The sequence below is a fragment of the Limulus polyphemus genome, unplaced genomic scaffold (genome assembly GCF_000517525.1).
Source record: "Limulus polyphemus unplaced genomic scaffold, Limulus_polyphemus-2.1.2 Scaffold1099, whole genome shotgun sequence".
NCBI classification, from domain to species: domain Eukaryota; kingdom Metazoa; phylum Arthropoda; class Merostomata; order Xiphosura; family Limulidae; genus Limulus; species Limulus polyphemus.
In genome coordinates this window covers 69,804-94,282 of record NW_013666709.1, presented here as the reverse complement: position 1 = coordinate 94,282, position 24,479 = coordinate 69,804, and the positions used below count along the sequence as shown (strand labels likewise).

Below are 24,479 nucleotides of genomic sequence, written 5' to 3'. Positions count from 1 at the left end.
TACTTTCTGTAAATCATTACATAAAAGTAAATGAAAATCATCTATGAATAATTATTTTAAAAGTAAGATTTAAATATTATGCTAACGGTAATATTTTGCTCCTATTTTAAGCATGAAACATCGCTAATCATAATATTAACATTTAACAGTGTCACGAGAGTGAGACTTTATTTCAATTTTCAAAACAGCGTGGTATAAACTAGTTAGAATAACTGATTACCATGCAAGGTATTTTATCTTAAGACTTCGAAGTTAAATGGCCGAGCTTTAAGTTTAAGACGTTCTCTTCTGTTTTCACAAGACAAGATAGTACTAGTAGATAGATATTCCTCACCCTACGCTTTCTGTAGGAAACATTGGAATTGACCTGAGGATGAAGTATATAGATCGATATTAATTCCTTAATTTTTTAAAGTTAATGGTAGTTAGAGAGGCTGGGAGAATAAAAATAGATAAAAAAAGGCACCCGGAGAAGACAACTAAGACAAGGTTTTCCTCAGGGACTAAAAGTACGTCAAAGATCGGATATGCAAGACGTTCTCATTCATTCTTGGTAGGTCAGCAGACAGTGGTAAAGAGTCTTTGAAGTGGACTCCAATCTGGAGAGTTTCAAATGTTATTCCTATTTTTAATTTGCTGAGAGTTTAATAAAAGAATACTTGCAAAATCATTTATTGAAACAAAATATCACAAATGAGAGCTGACATGGATTCACCAAAGATTAATCTTGCCTTACCAATGTTTTCTTCTTTTTCTCTTTTTTTTTTTGAGAATGCTCTTTGTAATAATGACAAAGGAAAGAATGTGTACTTGGTATACTTCATTTATATAAAAAATAGCTCTTGATAAGGTGCCACACCAAAGATTAGCTAAGAAAATCCCATTGGTAATTATAGGGTTTAGTAGTTTTGCTATGTGACTTGTGATATATCTACTAATGCTTATGTTACATTAAGTTAAATACAACATTATTATTTGAATTTTACTTTTATTGGTAGGAAACTGTAGGAACCTATTGTAAGAAGTTATTTAGAAAAGCATTGGGAAGTTAGTGTTCAAAAGTATTCAGAATGGCTTTGGAAATGGTTTGAAGAATGAAGTTTGAAGCTAGGTTAGTAAATATTAAGCGTAACAATAAAAAACCTGATTGAGTTAGATTATTTTTTATCATTAATTTACCCATGTTAGGAGATTAAACATTTGGTTTGTATTAGAATTTAGGAATGCTAAAAAAAAAAATAATGGTAATTACATGCATTCTCCAAAGTGACCAATCCTCATTGTTTTCATGTAAGAGCTGATTAAGTGAGTGCAGAAAAACTGTATGATGATCTAAATAGTAAAAAATAAAAACACTTTTGAAAAACAAAGTCAGGAGATCAAATTATTAGAGCATTATTTATTGTCAAATTCAATATTTCATTAAAGAATGCGACTCAAGAACAATTTTTGTCAGTTAATATGATATGAGTTTTAAAATGTGTATCCAGTGTACAGGAAAAATACTTAGTAAATAAAAACATCTTTGGAAAATAAAATAAGGTACCACAAACGTTTTTAACCTAGGAACTAAACCCACAAAATGAAAATCTGAAAATATTTTTGTTCAAAAGTCAGTGTCTCAGCTTCTCATTTACAAAGTTTCAGGAAGCTAATATTCATTATTTGCTGTGAAAAATGATTAAACCCACCCTATATGTTCCAGAGAATATATTCAGGTGAAAGAAATTGTAATATCTGGAACACACATGTTATTTAAATTGGATTACACAACTAAAACAGTTGCATTGGTTCAATGGGAAAATGTTTTTACAGGCAAAAATTGCACCAATCAATGTAGCATTTTCTGGTTTCAAATCTTTTTGTTTTAGATCTTGACTTTGAGATATGTAGTGACTTCTGGAAGATGAAGTGAGGCTTGAACATTGAATACTGCATAATATGTTCTTGGAGGGTATCCAGCCAGTGGGTCATTAAGATCCAAAAAATTTGTAGTAGCTCAAATACCCAATAATGTTTATTGCTGATGTTGACATACCTATATATATATATATATATATATATATACCCGCATTTCCTAGGCTATATACAAGTACAGTTGTAGAGAAGTTGCATGTTTTTGTGTGCAAAGTGACAGTTCATACAGTAAGAGCAGTAATCTGAAATATCATTCCATGCAGTAGTAAATTAACCTACAATGAATTATAAACCCAGTAACATTTATTGTAGCAAACATTATGTTTCAACAGTGCCTTGGTCTTTTTCAGGTGTGACACAAGGTTGGTTATGCAAATGTATAGGAATAGTATCAAATTCAATATTTCATAAAATAATGTGACTCGGGAACAATCTTTGTCAGTTAATATTATCCGAGTTTTAAAATGTGTATCTAGTGTACAGGAAACATTTCTAGTGTGAGGTTCTGAGTAAATGTAAGTAAAATCAGTAATATCTGCAGTTCTTTCAGATTTTGCAAAACACTGGTTAGAAATTTCCTCATTTTACATATCTTCAAATTCTGAAAGTAGCATTTGAATTTGAGATAATGCTATTGAATTGTTCATATACTCACCATGCAAATAATTGGAAGCCTCATGACTTAATTCCAAAATTTATCTCTGTGACAAGACAGGGGCAGAATTCAAAGCCTAAATCTTTCAGATGGGATGAATCTTCACCAGCAATTTCAATGTAAAAGTTACCATATAGTGTGGTTGACATATTGTTATGCATTATTTGATTTCACTCATAAGTTCTTAGAATTACTAATGTCTTCTCCCATTGACTCTATATGTGCTTGACTCACTCCAGGAATATTAAGACTGACTGACTTGTTTGCCAGTTCTTTTGAATGATGAGTTAAGTTAATTCAAGTAAAGATAAATAATAAGTAGTGTTAAATAAAATAAATATTGTGTTATTAATCCTTACCCTAATTCTGATTTGTAAGTGACTGATAAAATACAAGTTGGTAACATAAATAACATCTTGCCCACTACTAGAGCTGAGCAATTAATCAATTACCTATGAACATTGCTATATTATTATATAATATAATCAATTAACATCTCAACAGTAATTAACTAGTATTTCCAGTTGTTACTGTTGTTGATTATTCCAGCTATCTAATAATAAAAATTATGATAATATTGATTAACTTCCCAAAAATGATAATCACTTAATTGAAATTAGTGTTTCATGTTATTACTATTTTCGATTGTTCCAACTATCCAGTGCTTGAAATATTGACACTATGATTTGTAATTATTATTTCTGATTAATTCAAGTTTGTTTAGCTTAATTGATTAGTGTCACAGCTGAAAATAATGAACTAATCAAAATGAGGATTTCTGATTATCAGTATTTTCAATTATTCCAACTATCCGAGTAGTTGAAATATTGAAGTTATGCTTGTTTGTTATTGAGCACAAAGCTACACAGTGGATTGTCTCTGCAATTCTCACCATTGGTATGAAAACCCAGTGTGTTGCTTTACAAGTTTTTTCTTTTTTTATTCCAGCTATAGAATAAGAATAATAGATTAGTTGAATATAATCAATTAGCAAATTCCATTAATCACCCAGCTTTAACTATTATATATATATATCATATGTCATATCTCAGCTGACCTGATGAGCCATATATTGGATGAAAGGCCTTGTCAGGACTGGATATAGCAGATATAGTGAGGATGGCATATTGTTAAACATTCTTCTTTACTTTAAATTGTAAGTTTTTAGAATCATGCCTAATAGTTTCCAGTGTAAACTTCACAACAGTAAGTGTGCTTAAAAGTATGGTACAATTTTATTTTCTGTTTGACCAGCATGCTGTGCTTACTGACTGTAGTGTGTCAGCTCAGCCACTTTAGGTTGCAGTTGTGTTGAATGCCTTTTAAGAAACCATCTTTATGCTGATTTGAAAGAATGAAAACATATACTGGACTATTTCTTGTCCTTTTGTTCGTTATACATGTGTCCACAACAGTTGAGTGTAAGTGGTGTATAAAGTGAATTCAGGACAATTAGACACCTAAAAAAATTACAAAGTTAGACATTTAGACACCACTTGTTTATTATAAAATAAGACAATAATCACAACAGATATGTTCCATGTACAACACTATATAAGCATAAACATATAAAAGACCTGTAAATATTTAGGTCTAATACATTACCAGTTTAATTTACTTCATTATAGGATAGCATATAAAACTATTGGCTATCATTGGACCCAGCAGGGATCCCATTTATCTGGTAATAAATGATGTTATTAAAGATGAAATAGTTTAGTTCTCATGCTATCATGAATGCAATTGGTTTGAAAATTGACCACATGAATTCAAAACCGTCCTTTACTCCATTATATGAACTGTATAGATGTAGGCCTACTATATTACCAGTTTCAATTTTCTCCATTATATGACCTGTATGTATGTAGGCCTAATACATTACCAATTTAATTTACTCATTATATTTATTTTTAGTATGTTGCAAAGTTTTAACACCCTTCTAAAATTATTAGGTGTCTAAATGTTGTACTTCCCAATTTTTGAAGGTGTCTGATTGTCCATTGACTAGTTGTCTAGTTACCATGTAAAGCAGTGTACATTATAATATGCTTTTGGAGCCAAGTCTTTCATATGTGTCTGTAGTTCATTGTAATGGCCAGACATACCTAGTAGTAGAATAGCCATCATGTCCTTGGCCATACAGTTTGCCAAATGAAAAACCAAGCTTTTTAAAAAGATTCTGCTGTACATTCCTGCTGCCTTCACATCAGAGCACACAACTAACACATAATATAGATTCAGTTATGAGAGCACACAACTAATACATAATAAAATTCAGTTATGAGAGCACATATCTAATACATAATAAAGATTCAATTATGAGAACACACAGCTAATATCTAATAAAGATTCATTTCTCCATTCTTACTGAAATACCTAATATCAAAATAAAGTAGTCTTGTTTGCTGCAATCAGGTATTGTATCTAGACAGATGAAATAGTACTTTGCCTTTTTAATGTCACCTAAAAAACTTAATGAATAATCTCAGCACTGGCTGGCGTGTGTCATTTTGAGATGAAGGTGAGGTGTAGCCAGGGTATACAAGGAAATTGGCTTTTTCTTTTTTTAGATGTTTAGCCAGTTCTGAAATTGTGTCCAAAAAAGTTGGTAGGTCCAATGGCCACTGTAGCCAGTACTCCTTATGTTTCTCTTGTGTGTGATACTGTCTTGATTTATCCTGTGATAAGTTGAATTGTTAAAAATTGCCTTACTAGCAAGCACTAATGGGATGACCCTTTAACTCAGTTAGTAGAGCACTCACATGGTGTGTCTTGCTTTTGTTGATAGATTTATTTTGTATGTTTATTCTATCATAATATATTCAGTTTGTGTTTTTTAAGTTATGATTTTGAAATTTGATGTGTAATTGTTTGCAAAGTTATGCTACCTGTTTTACTTATATGTATTATGGTGTAAATATTTAACAGTGGCAAGAGTAAAATAAATCACTTTCTTGACCATTGTGTAAGTTTATTTAATTGGATTTTAGATTTAAAAAAGTAGAGGCAGAAAAGAATGGCCTGAAGGAGAAAGGAAAGATTTAGTACGTGGGCATACTAGATATTTTATACCCCCTTTATAAACAGGGAGAGTGTGTCTCTGTTGGTTCACACTTTAGACTTGTAATCAGATGGTTGCGAGTTCGAGGCTAACACATTTTACCCCATTTGTTCCAGTCTACCCAGCTATATGATGGTCCAGAGGAATGGGTGACCATTCTCATCACCTCATGCCACTTGAAACCAGAGTTTGAAAGCACCAGCCCTATGTGCCTTGCAAAGGTATAGCAAGGATTTAACTTTAACTAGCTTAACTTATTTAGTAAAATGGATTCTAAGTTCACATAAACATTTCTCAAAATTTTCATGTATATAAGCACATGCAGATTTAACATAGAACTTTGATCAAGGAAATAGGTAAGTTCCTCTCATTATAGTTACATATTATCCTGAGTTATTCACTTCACTCATGGCATCATGTGCATTTTCTCATGGGAAGTATTTTTTTAAAGTTGAACACACTATGTAGATGTGGACATTGGTCTCTTCGACTGGTTGATAAGGTGACATCTTTATTTTATAATGGGATTAATCAGAAGTCGGTTAGGTGATTCCCTTGGAAAATATAGCATCACTGTCTGGTTTATATAATACTGTTTTCTCAGCCTGGAACAGTTTTTCAAAAGAATGTTTACATGGATCTATCAAGAGCTCTTATTAAAGGTGCTGTTCTTTATTAAACCCATCATCTTTCATTGTTTTGTTGAATAAATGATGATTGTTTCACATTGTGTCCAATCTCACTTTTCAAAAGGTGGGTAAGGTGATAATACCTTGGTGCAATCTTTTTTATTTTTTTGATGGGAATGACCAGCAGTGACATGGATTATGCCTGGAAAAGAACATCATTACTGTCTCATGTACATATAATTCTGTGTTTTCACAGTTTTTCATAATTGATCTTCCTGCTGTGTCCAGTCTCTTTAATTTTTCACAACTCAGTCAAAGTTGGACAATACAGTTTAAGCCTGCATAATATTTTCTGCTCACACCTCCTGTTAGTAAGCAGATCCTACTTGATTTTTCTAAAGGAAATTAGTACACCTGAGAAAATTACAATACATTAGGTAGATCAATTTGATGTAAAAGTTCCAAACAAATTTCAGTGTTGTATCTGTGTAAGTGCAAGAAATTAAATTTACTGACATGTAGGAAACAGTTTCTTCTTCATCATCTTTGGGTTTACCTGAGTTATCTCAGGAAGTTCAATTTCTGATGCACATATGAAAAAGGAAAATATTTGTACTGGGATGTAGGGATTAATCTGTTTAGGCACGTGGTACCCATAACAGTCAATAATGACTTGAACTTTAGTTTTATGTTTGAAGCAACTGTCCTGATTTCTTGTTTTGAGAAAAAGTTTGTTATACTAGAAAAGACAGTCTTGGTGATTGAAAATATATCCTATTGAGTTCAGATCTGTTTGTTAATTGGATTCAGTGATCTCATTTTTACAGTCTTCCTCTTAGTTGTTCCCCCTAGTATCATCATAATGGCTTTTGCTGTATATGTTTCAAAAAAGTTTCATTCACAGTCCAATTTGACATTCAGTTGATTGTTGTAGATATATGAAAGTGTACCACTTTTTGTATTATCCATTACATCTTTGAGTGAAATGATGAATTTTCCTTGGATGGGGCATTTTTTTATCTTAAGTTAGACAAAGAGTTTGAATTGAAGGAGTACACAGCTTTTGTTGAATGCTCTAGGGAGTCATCATGGGTGCAGAAATTTTGATGCTCAAAGTTTTTGTCTTCAGAGGGGTAATAAATAATATGCTACCAAAAAATACTTATTATTATGAGAGACATTAATTTTAGGGAAATTGAATAGGTTAGTCTATTCTTTTATAGAATAAGTCCTTAGATTGTGGGGGAATTCTACTGAAGATGATGCTGTTTACCAAGTTCTTAGTATTTAAAAATAAAAAAAAAAAAAAAAAAAAAAAAAATAAAAGTAGATGTATAAGAGCATTTGAGCACTAGTTGTTATAGCATTACTTATGATGATGTTATTGAAGCCAGTTGTAGATTTAATAAGGGTTATAGTTATATCTCCAGCTTTGATAAAGCCAATTTTCAGAAATTTCAAAATATCCATAGAGATAAAAAGTTAATATGACTGATAAGTGTGAAAACATTAATGACGCTTGATATATTTTTATTGAAGATAGGGAATAAGTGACGTTAAATGAAAAATGCCTAGTCTACAATACTAGGAAATTTACTGGTAAGAGGTGAATATCAAGATTGGGCAAAATAAAAAAAGGATTTGTGAATGTATCTTGCCTGAAGCATCCAATATTACTTGAAAGCTTTTTAGCTTAACCTAAGCAATCTCTAACTCAACAGCAAAAAACGTGACTTTTTGGTTGGTGGTGGGGTATCCTATCAGATTCAGAAGCCTAAGAGTGAGATATGTGGCTGTGTAGGGTATAAATAAGGGATTGTTTTGTGATGCTGTTGTTATAGCTATGTTTTATAGATGTAAAAATAATATATACACTAGTTTAGACATTTTAAATTCAAAATATTTTATTTTTTTTTTCTTTAAGGTTTTGGATTCAAGAAAGAAAGAAATCAAAAGTTAAGGTGTTGAAAATAATACACTTCTAATGGCATTCCCATATCTGATTCGTCGCTTATTTAGACGGAAACGGTTTTTTGGATTGATTGCTGGTGTAGGGTTGATTTTTCTCTTATATCAGTTTTGGCTGAGCATTGAACTATCAAAACGAAGAAATCAAGTTTTAAAACATCAAAATATTGTTAGCACCAAACCATATCAAAAAGCTGATGCTGTAATTGACGTAATTAATGGAGGCATCCTGAATGGACAAAAAAAATACCAACAATCTAATTTACATAAGAAGAACTCTAATTTACCCCAACAGTCCATAGAGTTCCAAAAGAAATACAGTAAAGATTTAAATCAGGCTCAGCATTTGGAGCAAATGAACCACCCATTTGTTTTGGGTGTGCTGTCCAGCCAACAGAAGTTATATTTACCGAATCAGAAAGGAATGTTTCAGTGTATCCAAGACAAAACTCAGATACCTCTTGATCAGGTCAATGATGATTTCTGTGATTGTTTAGATGGTTCAGATGAACCAGGCACTTCAGCTTGTGTCAACAGTAGGTGAGTGACAATCCATTCAGAGCTTTTTTTATTATTATCCCTACAGATGGTAATCTGGTGTTATGAGAATTAATAAATTTGTTTCAAAGTTACAAAATGTTGAATCTCTATTTTAGTATCATGATAGTTTCTCAAGGACTATCATCAAAGAGCTCAAGTAATTATGGATGCTAAACTGTATATACATGTAAGAACAAGCAAAGTAACATAAAGCCACTCTGACCACTGAAGTAACCATAACTAACCAAAGTAATAAAAACAACAGTAAATGTAGCCTATTTAGAAATAAATAATTAATATTCCTTAACATATCATCATGCAAACGATTTCACAAAATTTTACCTCTAACCAAAAAACCTTCCATAACTTAAACCTGTTACCCTATTGAAGTTATTATTTTGAACCATTTCATTTTACCATTCAAATGCACCAGTAATAGTTGTTCAGTATGCTTAGGGATTCATTTGGACTTTTATATTTCATTTAAATTAAAAGTAGTTCTACCATATACTTATCCAATAAACATAAAAGAGATCAAAGTAACAGCACAGATCATATCATCAAGTAACTTTTTCCACAAGTTTATCCTTTAACTTAAACTTTCATATTATTCTATCATTACATTTTTTCAATCTATCCAAAATAGTGATCTCCTTCTTTTAATAAGCTACCCAAAACTTTCCTGTGTCCATATTTTAAAAAATTGTATTTGATATGTGATTATAAAAGGTTACATTTAGCTGGACTAATGCTTGGTTTTCTTTGAATAATTTGGAGTGACTTCAGTGGAAAAAGGGCCTTTTGATTTTCAGATCTCCATCTCTACAGTTAGAAATCTTATTTTCCAACATTTTGTGACTACCCACTTTACAATAATGTGTTTTTGTTTCAAATATTAAATTGTACATATCTTTCACAAGTCTTGTTTGCATTATTTTTTTACTGTTTAAATACCAAATACTATTTTTTCACACAAAAAATTGAAATCCATATGTTTAATGGCTATTAATCAAAACAGTTGAGGATTATTCACTTCTTGAAATAAATGTACTTAACAAATATAGATTAAATCTAAATCTCTGTTATAATATAAAGTATTTTATTTGCTTCCTAGATTTTATTGTACTTTTCAACCTATGCACCATGAAGGATCTTTGGTAATTGTGTCCAGCAGGGTTAACGATGGAATATGTGATTGTTGTGATGGTAGTGATGAGTGGCTCGGGAAGCAGCCTCCATTTCATGTACAAATTTCAGGTGTGATTTTGATAAATTATGTAATAATTATAAACCTTCAATTTTAGCACCATAGTCATATACAAAGTTTTGATTATGTTAATTCATAAAAACTAAACAACTGAGATGTGGCCTTTAGTCAGTTGGTAGTGGTTTATTGTGAGAAATCTGATTAATCTAAATCACCTGGTGTTAGTTTATAATTGTCAGTTTATCACCTAAAAATGAAATCGATAAATTTTAACCCTTTCCCTTCATTTTCTGAAACTTCTGAATTTTTTTTTTCACATTTTCTGACATTAATAATATTTTAAAATCAAAGTTTAGAATGACATTTCCTCATCTTCAAAAAAAAAAATGTTCTAAATGGCAATAGAATATGTCACATAGCAATTGATACATACAATGGTTAGTACTGGTCTATAACTCCATACATTGTAAGTTCAGAGATGGGTACATCTTTGCTCATGACATTAACCAACAATATGTTAGATAGTATATTAGATTTCCAATTCACAGAATAAGCAAAACTATTATGTATTGAACATTTATACATATGTTGATTGGTCTTGAACATTTTGGAGGTGCAAAGGGTAAAGGGAAATAATCACTTTATCCAGAGATATTCTTCCTTTTTAGTAAAACATCTCAGTTATTATAGTGCCAACTAAACTGAAAATTATATTATATTATTAAGGTGTAGGGAAATGATCGTTTGATCCAGATATATTCTTCCTTTTCATTAAAACATTTCAATTATTATAGTGCCAAAGAAACTGAAAATTATATTATATTATTAAGGTGTAGGGAAATGATCACTTAATCCAGATATATTTTTCCTTTTCATTAAAACATTTCAATTATTATAGTGCCAAAGAAACTGAAAATTATAGTTGTTGATTTTTTAAAAATATCAGTTATGTCTATATTACATTCCAACTCACAAAAACATCAGGATTAAGTCTAACATAACACAGTATGGTGTAGTTTTTCAATGTAGTATGAGAGTGAATGTAAGTAGTTTGTTACATACTTGTATGAGGTCTCAGAGATAAGTATTGAAGGGATTACATTTTTAGTAGGAAAATTACAAAATATAATCAGCCAGTTATTAGCAATTATTTTCTTATCAGCATATCTGTACTAAAATCAAATCTAATTTTCTCTGTTTACCTTATTTTAACTTGCATGTTTCCTTGCAAGACTTAAATGTAACAAGGATTAAATATGCATAAGAAATGACAAGCTCATTGTTATTTCTAGGATTACTAATAGTGGGATCCATATAGACCTTGCTGGCTTTTTAAACATTTTTTAAACTTTTGTACCAAATGCTTATGGGATCATGCAAAGAAAGTAACACAGACTTTTTCATCAAGATTCATATACTTCTGTGAGATTAAAATATTCAAAGGCAGAGAAAAATCAAAATCTAAGCACAAAAGCTCAAACATAACATTAACAGATCTTCTGAAATGTAATTCAAAATATAATAAGGATTACCTGAAACACAGTGAAATTACAGTTCAATTGCTTGTTTTATGTGCGTGGATATGCAGCCATTCTAAATGGTAGAGAAATCTGGATTTCAATATCTGATAAATGCATTGGATAAAAAAAAATGAGATTCCATCAAGAAAGTACCAGGAATGTATGAGATTGGAGTCTCTCATTTAAGGGCTGAATTAAATGGACTTGCCTTTTTTTTTACTCTCAACATAGCAAATGAATGCAAAAAGTGAAACTTAATGCCAAATGATAAATCCATTACAGTCTTAGAAGACATAACACAAGTCTTGGAACTAATTCTAGATTTTACAGAATCTCACAGTGGAGAAGAATATGTAGCACATGCATAGGGATATTCTGGAAATGAATGCTGACCAAGATCCAATTGGTTAAGCAGCTCAAACATAGCTTATCAGAAAACTTATATTCTTGGTACTCTATTAAAGGAGTGAAACAGTTTATACATGTTCTTTTCTGGATATTTTGTATATTCATGTCTTTAACTGTTTGACAATTTCTGCCATGTCTGTTTGGAAAAACTGATTTCCCAAGTTTAATTTCATAGTTTCATAACTTAATTCTTTCTTTGTTAAAAACTGAATTAGTAGAATCATCATAAGATTCTAACAAATTTAACACAAGTGAATTGATCAAATGTGTGGCAGTGGCACTGAAATAGTTATGTGACTAGTTTTTTGTTTGTTTGGGTATCATGACATGATTTGGATTTTCAAATTAATCTAAACATCTTTTATGAAAACTTCTTGTTTTTTGAAAATTTGTATTGTATTGTTTCTTCCAAACTCAGTGACTTGTACAGACAGTTGTCATACTGCTCAAGTACATGCATTTGATAAATGCTGAGGAACTGTACATATTTCATTTAATCAGCTGATAACCATGATTATAATGATACTTTACAGTTAATGGTTAATTATCATCCAACACTACAGTAAGTGTTGTAACAGAGAGAAACATAAGATTACTCAATGTGATGCTATATTTGGACTCCACTGGTACTGAATGGTATAAAATCAAGCAAGTAATTTGAGGGTTAGTATCTGAGCTCCTAAATCATGTAAAGTTAACAAGATTTACACACACACACACACACACACACACACACACACATATATCTGTTGGTGTAAAGAAACACATTTTCAGTTTCTATCAAATATGAGTAACATAAAACATGAACATATTTGTTTTTCTTTATTTTTCAAATTGAGGAAGATTAAATATAACAGGTCACTTCTGGTGAGGTTTAATCCTAGTCCTTTTCATAAATTCTCTTTGGAATCTTGTGGTAGTGAAATCCTTTTCACATTAATTTAATGAATTATAATCTTCATCTCTTTATTGAGCTGTGATTTTGCTGAGACTTTGTTTATATTTACTTCTCTTAAAAAATTAACAATAAATTTACTTATCAAAGATTAAATAAAGATTTTAAAAAATTTACTTATCAACCTGTGGTAAATCAAGTATATATGTTAATGCTAGACCATCTAATAGTTCAAAACTAGATCCTTATATTCAGAATAAGTATATAATCTTGGGTTTATTTGATGTATTTATTAGGAATGAAGACTGAGTAGGTAAAAATTGCGCTTAGGTAATTGTTAGATTTACTTGATATGAAGCACCTACTTAGTATTCAAAAGTTTATTTACAATTTATTTCAGAATTGAATCAACATCGTCTGGGAGTGTATCAAGTTCCATGTCAAAACCATTGCTCCAACAGATGAAGCAAGTATCTTAACTAAGTGTGGATTTTTCTTTATTTACCACAAACATGCTGTTATCTAAGGCTCATAAAGCAAGTCAGATCTCAGTGAGGTTTTAAAACTTGTTTTGCAGAATATGTCTTAAAAAGTGTGAATTTGTCTTTTGACACATTAAAAGAATGGGCTTATATATAGCCTGCATCTCCAGTTTATTTTCCACTACATCTTTACTTATAAATAGCAGTCTTAGAAAAAAGTGGAAAATACTTTAAATGTTACTGAACACTGTAAGCAGTTAATAACGAAGCTCTGTAGCCTCAAATGTTAATAATTTATTTTAAGTTTGTTTCATTCTTATGCAGCTTATGCATCTAAATTAGTTATTTCAACTTTTATGACTGAAATACCCATAAATATGTTTGTTTTCAATCTGAGTACACCACCTCTGTAGTAGGTTTAACAACACTGATAATTGTCATATGCCTTTTTACTCCTACATTTGACTCTGCCTTTAAGTTGCTGTTAAGTTTTGTGCAGAAAAAGTCACTGTCAAAGTGTGTTGTACTGAATGTGGACAGACAGCAAATGCAATGAAAAACAAACATATTAAATCATGGTTGATGAGAGATCTTGAGCAAACCAATCATAAAGGCTGACAGTATTTATATACTTATCTACTATCTTTTACTTATACATTATTAGTTGATTTCTCTGTTTAGTTTTACAAGCTGTTTATATCCTGGGGTATGAATACCATCAGCTGTTATGCAGTGACCAGAATATTAAAAAAAATATTTGAAATGGGTAAAAATTGTCTCATTTTAAGCTGCAAATTTAACATTTATTGAATATACAGAAATCTTTGAAAAATACTGTATTGTTATTGAACATGATGCTCAATGCCTCAATTTAAGAGATAAAAGTGTGTACTTTAAAATTTAAAGGCACCAACCTTAGGTACCAAAAATTGTTTTATCAACAAAGTTATGATTTTGTGAACCATAATTTCTGTGAACTGTTTTTTATAATAGATTTCTCTTAAGGCTCACAGTAAAGAAAATGCAAGACAAGTGTCACATTTGGAATGAAAAAAAAAAATATATATATATATATATTAATTAATGTTAATTGGAAGTACAGTTTAAATCAGTTTCAATAAACCAGGTAATTATCAGTAATACAGATTATCTTGAATAGGGTAGATCAGCAGTTTAAATTACAAAGTAGTGTCGGATCCTATCAGATTGACCAAAAAAGTGCAGTTGGATTTTAACATATGTTGAAAATAGTAAAATACTCTTGTGTACTTATTACTCATACCCCCACATGTTAAAACACACATGACTGATGACTGTAAATAAAATGAAAATTCACATATAAACAATGTTTTAAGCTAAATAGATGTTGAAATAGTTTGAAAATGTTCATTAGGTATCCCAAAAGATGCAGTTGTCAGTATAAATGTAACATGGATTGCAGTAGATGTTGAATATTTTTATCTACTACTAGTTACCACATGTTCTCATACAAAAACTGGCACACCTTCATTAGAACTTCCACATAAGATCGAATTGGACCACCTTTTTACATATTGATAGATAGATAGCCTGGACTCAGCATTTGTTAAATTCCGTAAGGTCGTGACAGGTTCTTGTCCAACTGCACCCCAACTGGGTAGAGTGATTACCAACAGGATCACAATTGTTAGCAGAGGACTACCATGGGGAAGTTGATGTTCAACTCTGTACCAGGTACCATGCTGGTAAAGTATAATGACCATCATGCTCTTTGAGCCAGGTGTGGACAATGGGAGCATTATGTATTGTTACATTGGAAGAGCCTTTTGTCTATCAGTAGTGCTTCATTCTCAAATTGGTAATAACATTTTTTAATTTTTGGAATAATAAATACATATAAAATGTGTAACTTGCACTGCTTGAATGGTTATTAAATAACATAGGACATCCTCTGAGCAAATGCACCCAAAATAAACTGATTTTTACATTTTAACCTTTAAAAAAATTAGTTACTTCCTGGACCTGCAATAAAATTACCCTCTCATCTTCAAAACTTGAAATAACATTCCAGAATATGTGTATATTGAAATGTAATATGATACCAATGTATGCTTATTCATGGAAACAGGTTTTTCAGCCACTAATAGCTTGATATTTAGACAATATACTTCTACACTGAGAAACAACCATTCCTAATAAAGAGTTAACTTTCCTCACAATTTTCCTTTGGCAGAGGTTATGAAATGAGACAATGTACTTGAAAGTATCAGTTCATGGGATCGGATAAATGTAATGCATGAAATGCACAATACTTGATGTAATTGACAAATTTCTCATTTTGTGATTCTAAATATTTTCTCAAGACAGATCAGCATTAGTCTGTATATTTTGGGAGGGCTTTTTTTTTCTCATTTGTAATTCTTTCATTTTTCATCACTTTCCATAATTCTTCATCATTTACTTGTTCTCACTTCTTTCATTGTTATGTTCAACCTTTTCCTGATGTTTTATACAATAGTAGTTTGCTTCTTTAGCCCTTTATTTATTTACGGTTGTCTTTTAACTTTGTCTCCAGTACTTTACCTTTGTATACTGATGTTTGGTAATCTGCTGTTACTTAAATTTAATTTTGCTAAGGCATGTTGCTTGTATTTTTTCTTGTTTAAATTTCATTTGTTCCATCTCCTCTTTAGTGGTTATCCAACTTTTATCTTCATAGACTGAATTATGATGGTTTAATTATTTTTACTAGCAATTATTTTCAATGTTTCTGAACATTGCCACAGTCACTGAGGTTGGCCAGTTTGTTCTTTTCATTACTGGTATCCTTTGTTTTCAGGTGTCTTCAACAGCAGAATAAAACACATTAGATGTTGCAGACTGCTTACTGTATTTCTGTGAGTAACTCATTTTTGATTTTCTTTTAAGATTCATTGGGGGAGGTGGCATTAGACTCTTGAAGAAGTAAGTATACACTTGATTGTTCTCATTTCCTGCATCTGTTTTGGTCAAATTGATTGGTACTTTTATCAAACTTAATGGTAGTTGAGTGTAAGAATATGTGTGTGTACCCAAATCATTATTTTACTCAGTGAGTCCTAGTTGTGTTATAAGTAGATAAGTTGCTTGTGTAATCACATAATATATTGTACGTGAAAGATATGACTAATGACCAGTATTAAGAAGAGTTATGTGTAAATGGATTACAAATTATACTAATACCTTTCTCTCTTTATTAAGCATATTTTGGAGTTAGGAATGAGAGCTGTGTTGACAAGCTGGTGACTGATCTAGTAAGGTGGACAAACCATGATGGTAGATGATCTGTGATGAACATTTTGACAAGGTACAAAATGAACGAAGTGGAGACTTCTGTTCCTGTTCTTCCTTTGCTGGTATCTGCAATTTTTACAGTAACTACTACTCTATACTCAGCCATACCAATTCATTGGAGTGACCTGAACTCTCAGCCAGAAACTTTTTCAGTCTAACTCAAAACAATTGAGACTCTCTGCATTCTTCAGCATCACAAGAGGAGCCATAATTGGCTTGTGCTTATAAAAGTAATGTTTGAATGATCCTTTTTTGTATATTGAGTCATATTTACTAAGAACACACAGTTTAATGTCAAGTATTCAGAATTGTTTAGAGCCATAGCTTTTTTTCTACCAACACTGTGTGGTAATGTGTTGGTTTATTGTTGAAGAGGTTATCCTGAAGATGCAAGTTTTTCTTTGTTTTGTTTTCTTTCAAATGAAGAAATTTACTTAAGAAGAAATTCTGGACTTTTGAGCTGTGTAAAAAGAATTTCTTTTAGTTTTATATTGTAAGTAAAAATTCATCTGGCTATGAAATGCATTTGTAATTTTTTGAAAGATCTATCATTTTAATGATAAAATTGGTTGTTAGGTAACTGGTGATAAAAGTTCTTTTTATATGTACCTATAGAAAGAGACATCAAATAATATAGTATAAAATATTAATAATCTTAATAAGTTAAAATACAAATTACATCAATAAATGTTGGAAATATTCAGGTATGTTTGAGGCTTTCCTTAACTGTAATTATATTTTATGTTTAATATAGATACTTGAACTTTTCCTGTCTTGAGATTTATTATATGTGTTTAAGAAATGGTAATGCATAAATAGTGACATCTTTTATTGTTGCAACTATGGTGGAAGTTGCTTGGTATGTGAATTGTTTAAACTTGCATAGCAGAATCAGTTATATTATTGTAAATTGGGTATATTGTAAAGGGCTTGTATATTTACTAAGATAGCTTTATGGTTTTATATATTACATTTGATACTAGGATACAGTTGTTTTGAAATTAAATACATTTGTTAGCATAGAGCGTGAACAGTTTCTAGTCTTTTGTGTAGTGTTGTATTTTGCCTAGCAGCTCCACTGTAATTTTAGTTTGATGTTTTATTTGTTGTTTTGTAGTAATTATCAAAAACAGATTACAAACTTAGCCATTGATTTTTTTTTTTTCACTTGAGAAAGTTGTATGTGGTTATTAGGCAGCTGTAGAATATGTACAATTCATTTCAAAAAATGTTAATAGTTTAGATAGAAAAATATTTGACAATTTAGATGTTTAAAAGACTATGGAATAGCTGGCCATTTAATTTTTATATTCTATGTGAGATAAGTTCTAGAATTAAAAAGAAAAAAGAACTAAATTAGGCTGTAAACAATGACCTTTAAAGTTTGCTGTACAGTGTGGAAAATCCTAGGTGATGATTTATAATTTCTGTTGTTCTTTCTGGCAACTCTTCCAGTGGCTTAGCAGTAAGTTTGAAGGTTTATGTCACTAAAAACTGGGTTTCTATACTTGTGATGTACACAGCACAGATAACCCATTGTGTAACTTTGCAATTATCAACAAACAAACATTCTGACAATAAACATATACAGTTGAAGAATGAAGTGAGAGATCATTGTGGATCACTTGGATAATCACTGTGTAATTGATAGATAGCACTCGGCATAACCGTAAGAAGGATATTTTTGTCTGGCCAACTTACTAGCTTCTGTAACTAGGTTTTTTTGTTTATTTTATTTTTTAATAAAGGAATCCCATTGGTTGTTATTTGTTTATGAGAAATAATTTGGTAAAGTTACTCACAAGTAAATATTTGCTAATTTAATATTTTTCCTTTTTTTGTGTGTAACTCTCCAATCATTTTGTGATACTTGTTGTACTCCATACCTTAATACAGATAATGCTTTGCTACTACAGCATTATACTCCATTGAGTTAGTCTACCATGCATTACTGGTCCTGAGCAGAGGAGATCCCTTAACAACTTGTAGTACAATATTACCTTCTCGCTGAACTCCAGAGAAAACTTACGTGTATCTTGAAGCAAGAAACACAGCATTCTAGAAATTATGGTCGTGGAGAATATGTTTCCATGGGAAAAGTATTATGGATAGCCAAAGTATCAGCAGAGAGTTGATTACAAGTTTAGCTGGAATTTCTGTGGTGGAGGATCAAGAGAGGACTTAGGACAGTGGTTTCCATACTTTTTTTCAGACATCTTAAATCTGCATGATCCCATCTATTAAAAGACGTACGTGAATTGGCCCATTTAGTTTTGTTTGCTACATATGAATTTTTGTCCACCAAACTCGGGACCACAGACTTCTGCATATATGAATGTCACTGAGCTGTTGCTGCCAACTGAGAGTATAAATAATATCTTAACTAAATATGTTGGGTCCTCTGACATAGTCAACCTGATGCCCATGCAACATAGAAAGTGTCTATAGTTACAGGAAACAAAATAGTTTGGTGGATTTGATTATCAGAAACTGCTAATCAATATTGCATTTGCTTAGCATTTTTTTAACATTCACCATTTTAACACATTATGGCAACTAAATCCAGCATTAAAAGTCTTAACTCTTTGTAAAGACATCCACTAATGAAAAATAGGTAAATGGTATGTTTTTATTTTAATAACACTTTTATTTTACTTCAAACCCCAATATTTAATTGTACCATACGTAGCATTTCATGAACAAAATAGTTCCTGGTATATAAAGTAAAACTGCAAGAAATACCAAATACCTTAGCTGTTCCAAAATAATGCAACAATCAATTAACCAGAGAAAGATATGAGTTGAAGATATTGTAACTTAACAAGGTTGCCACCAATCGTTTTTCAAGTTAATCTAGTTTATTTCTTTCTTTTTTATGACTCTTCATCCTTCTCTTAACAGCATGATCTCCTTGGCTTTTTGAAAAAGAATATGTCTAGTTAATTTTCAGCAGTAAATACCCTCGTCACCATTGGCATCCTTTACTGTGCATATCTCGAGGTTTTTAGTGAGTTACATTAAAATTTAATGAAACTACTTTTTGTTTGTTCATGTTGTACCAATTAGTATAGCATAAAATCATAGCTAGTTATCCATATTTTAATAGTGTATAAGTTTTAATTTTATAAGGCAATATGAAAAAAAAGATCCTGAATTGCACCCAGTGCAGGAAATGTGACATTTTTTTGCTAGGCATCCCCTCTTTAAGTTATTTATCATCCACCCCACCCTCTTAGAAGTATGAAATTTAATGTAAATTACTGATTATAATGTTGTCATTGCTCAGATAAAGCATAATTTTCTTAATCTTCAATTTTTGTTTGGTTACAGAGCAATCAAATAGAAAATCGGACACCTCTTGCCACACCAACTCTTTCAGTATAAGCTTCATTCCCACTGGAAACACATCAACTAAATTGGATGAATTTGTGACAGCTATTGTAACGTAGTTAGAATGCCAGAAAATTTGTGATAGTTATGGGACATTGTCTGCTTTTAGCATGTTTTTATTCTATGTTCTTTGGTGCATTATTTAATTAAATTAAAATTATTTAGTGCACTACTACCATTAATATAAAAAAGTAGGATTAAGTGTTATCGACAACTGACAGCAAAAAAGGCCCAGGTAAGTAGTTTATTTATTGTTTTTTCATGTTTATTCTCTATTTATTTTTATAAAAGTAACTAAAATTTTAAAATAGGAAATTTTTTAGGTTAGTTTATGTAAAATAAATAATAATGATAATAAAATATATTTTCACAAGGTGTGCACACAAGCACCTTTAAGTAGTTCATGGGTAATGTAATTTGATAACATAATGTGAGCCGCATGTTCCCCAAGTGATTTACAACGTATATTATAATGGTGCGAATGGTAGAAGTAGAAGTAGTAGTTAGACACAGTTCAAAGGGCAATAAAAGTTGAGTATAAATAGATGTATGCTGTTATGAGTTTAAAGCTACTTAGGATAAACAAATGTAGTTTCTTGTTACAATTTGAAGTTATTCTAGAAAGAAAATAAATATAATTTAGACTTATTTCGATTTTTTTTAGTGGTCACGAGGTTGATGAATTTGTTCAGTCTTGTATAGAGTTAGCGTAGAGAAAATAACAGATAAGATACAAGGATTTACTGAAAAAACATTTTAAATGTATTTAGGAGATTTTAGAGATTACTCAAATGACATTTGAGGTAAAGAAAAGTATTTTTAATCTTAACATGAAGATCATTTGCATTCCGTGTGGTCAAAAAAGATTTGATATATTCACTTACAAATCTTTAGTAAAAATACTTCATTGAAAAACAGATTTTTTTGTGTGTCCAAATGACGTGTAATGTTTACTAAAAGTCTGCCAAATTTTGTGAAGATACACATACTGTATTAAAAGATAAGAGTATTAATACTACATACAAGTAAAAATGGTCACATGGTCAGCCCTTGGGACCGAGTCTGTATTGAGAGAGTTCGTAACCAGCTCAGTGCTAAATGTGTATTTGATATGTGCATGACAGTGTGAAAATACTCTATGTGCAACTTGGCAGGAATTTCCAAGAAATGAATATCAGCTTTGGTATATCAAACTGAAACATTTGGCACTTTCACTGTATTTGTGGTCTCGAAGACAATGTACAAGAGAAAGGAATGATTCGCACATTATGCTAAGCAAAGAGGAAAATGATTTCCAACTGGGGTTGTTTCGATTCGCAAATTGAGATGCAAGCCAGATGTTTTGTCCCAAGTTAAAATGCTATTGTGCTTTTTCTTTTCACTGCTAATCAGTATTGGCACAGCTAATAACATAATCAGAACTATTATGAGGCTTACTGTTACCATGCTTTGCTAGATGAGGCACCATACACTGTAATGAACTTGATGTTTGTTTTACTTTTTGCAATGTTAAGTACTAGAGGTACTTTTATATTTTGTAACTGAATTAGGATAACTATGTGATTTCCTGCTAGGGGCTGATGACTATCTTATCTGCTTGCATGTTTAGGTACTTTGTGCTATAGCTAGTCATAGTAACTTTCTTCTTACTGCTTTGTCTATTATTCACTTGTGTCTGATTCTTGCACTTCCTTTATAATCTTTAGTTTTTGAAATTGTTGAAAGTGTACTGAAGTTATCTTATAAATGAACATGGTAATTTATGTCTGCTTAATTACACTCCTTCACTTCATAAAAATAAAATACATTTTGGCTACAACCAACTCTTGTATAGATGTGTCCTCGGGATAATGGTGCATGTAGACAGGGATTAGCTTTGCCAGCTTTTAGATCCATGTCATAATGTCTTATCCAAAACAAGTTTTAATTTAATTGACCTTGACTGGAGAGAGAGCCCTATTTGTTTATGTTGTTAAAAGGGATTCCATTTCAGGCATGAATAGCTATAAGAAAAACATAACGATTTTTAAAGTGAGTTCTGAAAATGCATTTTAGATTGTCTCCAGCTTAGTGGAGCATGGTTAGATATCAGTTCTGAGGTAACATGCAAGGAAATTATGTATTATAGTTTTGGGATACAGGGATTACTGGAACAGTTACCACAAGTTAATTTAACCTCAAATAAATTATTTTTGTTGCTTAACTAGCGTGAATTCAATCGAGCATTGTGTCAAGTACACAAATTTATTTTATTGTTCATATCTGTCAGCCTTCTACTTAGAAAAGAAGATTCCTAATATCAGTTGTGGTTCACAGATCCAGTGAGGAATACTTTTTCTCATGTAATACGAGTCGACTTATTTTTAAGCAAATAAAATTTAAATTGAATGAATTTCTTTTGTTTTATAGCTTATTTCGACAGTTACACATCCAAATACCATTCATTTGATTTTTCTAAAAATAGTTTAAGTTCTTTTAAGTTTTATTTGACACGATTGCAGTAAAAATAAAACTTGAAGCATACCCAAACATAGTAATACATGTATAGTTAAACTGTAATTTCTCTCTTAATGTGGTAAACATGCCAGTTTCAGCTGTAGCTTATCAAAAAATAAGTAACTTTAATGTCTTTTGTCTACCACAGAAATACTTTGTTTTTGGTTTTTTTAAGAGCTGTAGAGTAGGTACAGTTTGAGATTTCATAACCTACTAAGATTTGTCCTTTAAACATTATAACCTATATGCACCATAAAACTTTTGAAAGCAACTTGTACTAGTAGCATTTTAACCTAGTTGATTTGAAGTATATTAATCAAAAGTTCTTTTTTTTTGGTCCTTGTTCAATTAATTTTTTCTTATTCCAGAATGAAGCATCATATTTCTTTGAAGTAATAAAACTAATTGGCTGTACTGTAGTAGAGTTTTAATATGCTACTATAACTCCACAAGGTCATAAGAATGATCTCTAAACACTTTTAGAAATTTTACATAACCAGAAGTATGGGTCTGTTTTAAAATAGTTGAGTAAAAATGGAATGGAATCATGGTGCACATGTTCAGAAATGGCACAAAATTGATGGGGTATATAGACTGGTGCACTGAACATGAAAATTTATTTAGAGCAATGCTTAGAGGGCAAATGAACAATGAGATAGTTTTTTTGTGTGAGGGAGAGAAGACTATCAGTAACATTGGTTTGGTTTTCATATTTATATAACCTAGTCTCATTTTGTAGTGTGGTATTCTATTTTACCTGTTTCCCTCAATTTTGACAAATAAATGTTCACTAAAGAACTGAGTTAATTGTCCTTTTTTTTTCTTCCATACGTATAATTTCATCAATGTGCTATTTCAAGAATTATTACAGTGATTGACCAATTCACCAAAAGTTCAATATCAGTATCATTTAAAGAAAAATCTTTACTCTTTGGCTGTTTTCAATATACTTCATACACTAAGTTTTTATGACTAATTTCATGCAAGATCATATACCAAAAAAAACGAACTCAATGTGATGAATGTTTATTTAAAAATAAAACAAGTTACAGTTTGTACATGACACAATAGACATTCTAACTAACTATCAGTTTAGCTGCTTCTTGCTTCTCATTAGATTTTACATCAACAAATATACACTTTTATTCTCAAAATTATCCAGCACAAACTCCTGTATAATATTTTCTGTCATTTAAATATATTTTGGATTTGGAACAAATTTATTTTTGTAACACAAGAAAAAAAATTTAAAATGTAAGTTTCAATGACTAAAAAGTATTATAATTATTCTCAACAAAATTACAATATCAAATATTTTAAGCACAAGGTAATTACCTTATAAGTTTGTTTAGTTTCAAAATAAATTCAACTCTTAATACTTTTTTAATCACAATAATGATAGTGTCCTGGTACTAGTGGCTGCCAACATTTCAGAAAGTAATTTCATTACTGTTTTAATCTAAATTTTACAAATGCCCACATGTGAGAAACACTAAGCAGCAAACTAACAAAACGATTTTTTTTAAAGATACAAATACATTCTGTTTGATAAAATATTTATCATAAAATTGTAGTGGTGCAAAGAAACAAGATATTCAGAATTTATGGTCTTTGAAAAATTACTATACAAAAAAGAAACCAAACACTGAATACCTATATAGACTTTCTAGGTACACAGAGAAGCTTTTTTTATATATAACAAAATACCCTATTTACAGAAGCAGGCAATAACATGGCTTTACAACAAGCATTTCTAAAAAATGTAATCCACTAAGATCACAATGACAATTTTTGGAGTATGCATTTTCCCCCTTCATAACATTATTTATCAATACAGTCATTATATCACCTGATTTTTTTAAAACTTTCAAGCAAACCTTTTGGCAAGATTAACTAAAATACAGATTATGACATAATAGCTTACTTATTTCAACAAACTAACACTAATTTTTCTAACCCTCCCCCTGTAGCATTTAATACATTATTCATGCTGTGCATT

The 24,479-nt window shown here is 30.8% G+C and overlaps 1 protein-coding gene across 3 annotated transcripts; it reads left to right on the top strand.

Annotated features, from left to right (window-relative positions):
* Nucleotides 1-42: 42 nt before the first annotated feature.
* On the top strand, nucleotides 43-18,360 carry LOC106462122. 3 transcript variants are annotated; one of them, XM_022389273.1, is made up of 6 exons: nucleotides 43-553; nucleotides 5,750-5,854; nucleotides 8,187-8,770; nucleotides 9,885-10,027; nucleotides 13,201-13,266; nucleotides 16,502-18,360. In XM_022389273.1, the coding sequence occupies exons 3-5, from the start codon at nucleotides 8,247-8,249 to the stop codon at nucleotides 13,263-13,265; spliced, it is 732 nt and encodes a 243-aa protein (XP_022244981.1). In that variant the 5' UTR covers nucleotides 43-553; nucleotides 5,750-5,854; nucleotides 8,187-8,246; the 3' UTR covers nucleotide 13,266; nucleotides 16,502-18,360. The 3 variants fall into 3 exon arrangements, 2 of the variants coding, with proteins under 2 accessions (XP_022244981.1, XP_022244980.1); XM_022389272.1 differs by having other exon boundaries at nucleotides 13,201-13,283; XR_002611165.1 differs by lacking the exon at nucleotides 43-553 and adding an exon at nucleotides 16,190-16,225 and having other exon boundaries at nucleotides 13,201-13,283.
* The last annotated feature ends 6,119 nt before the right edge of the window (nucleotides 18,361-24,479 follow it).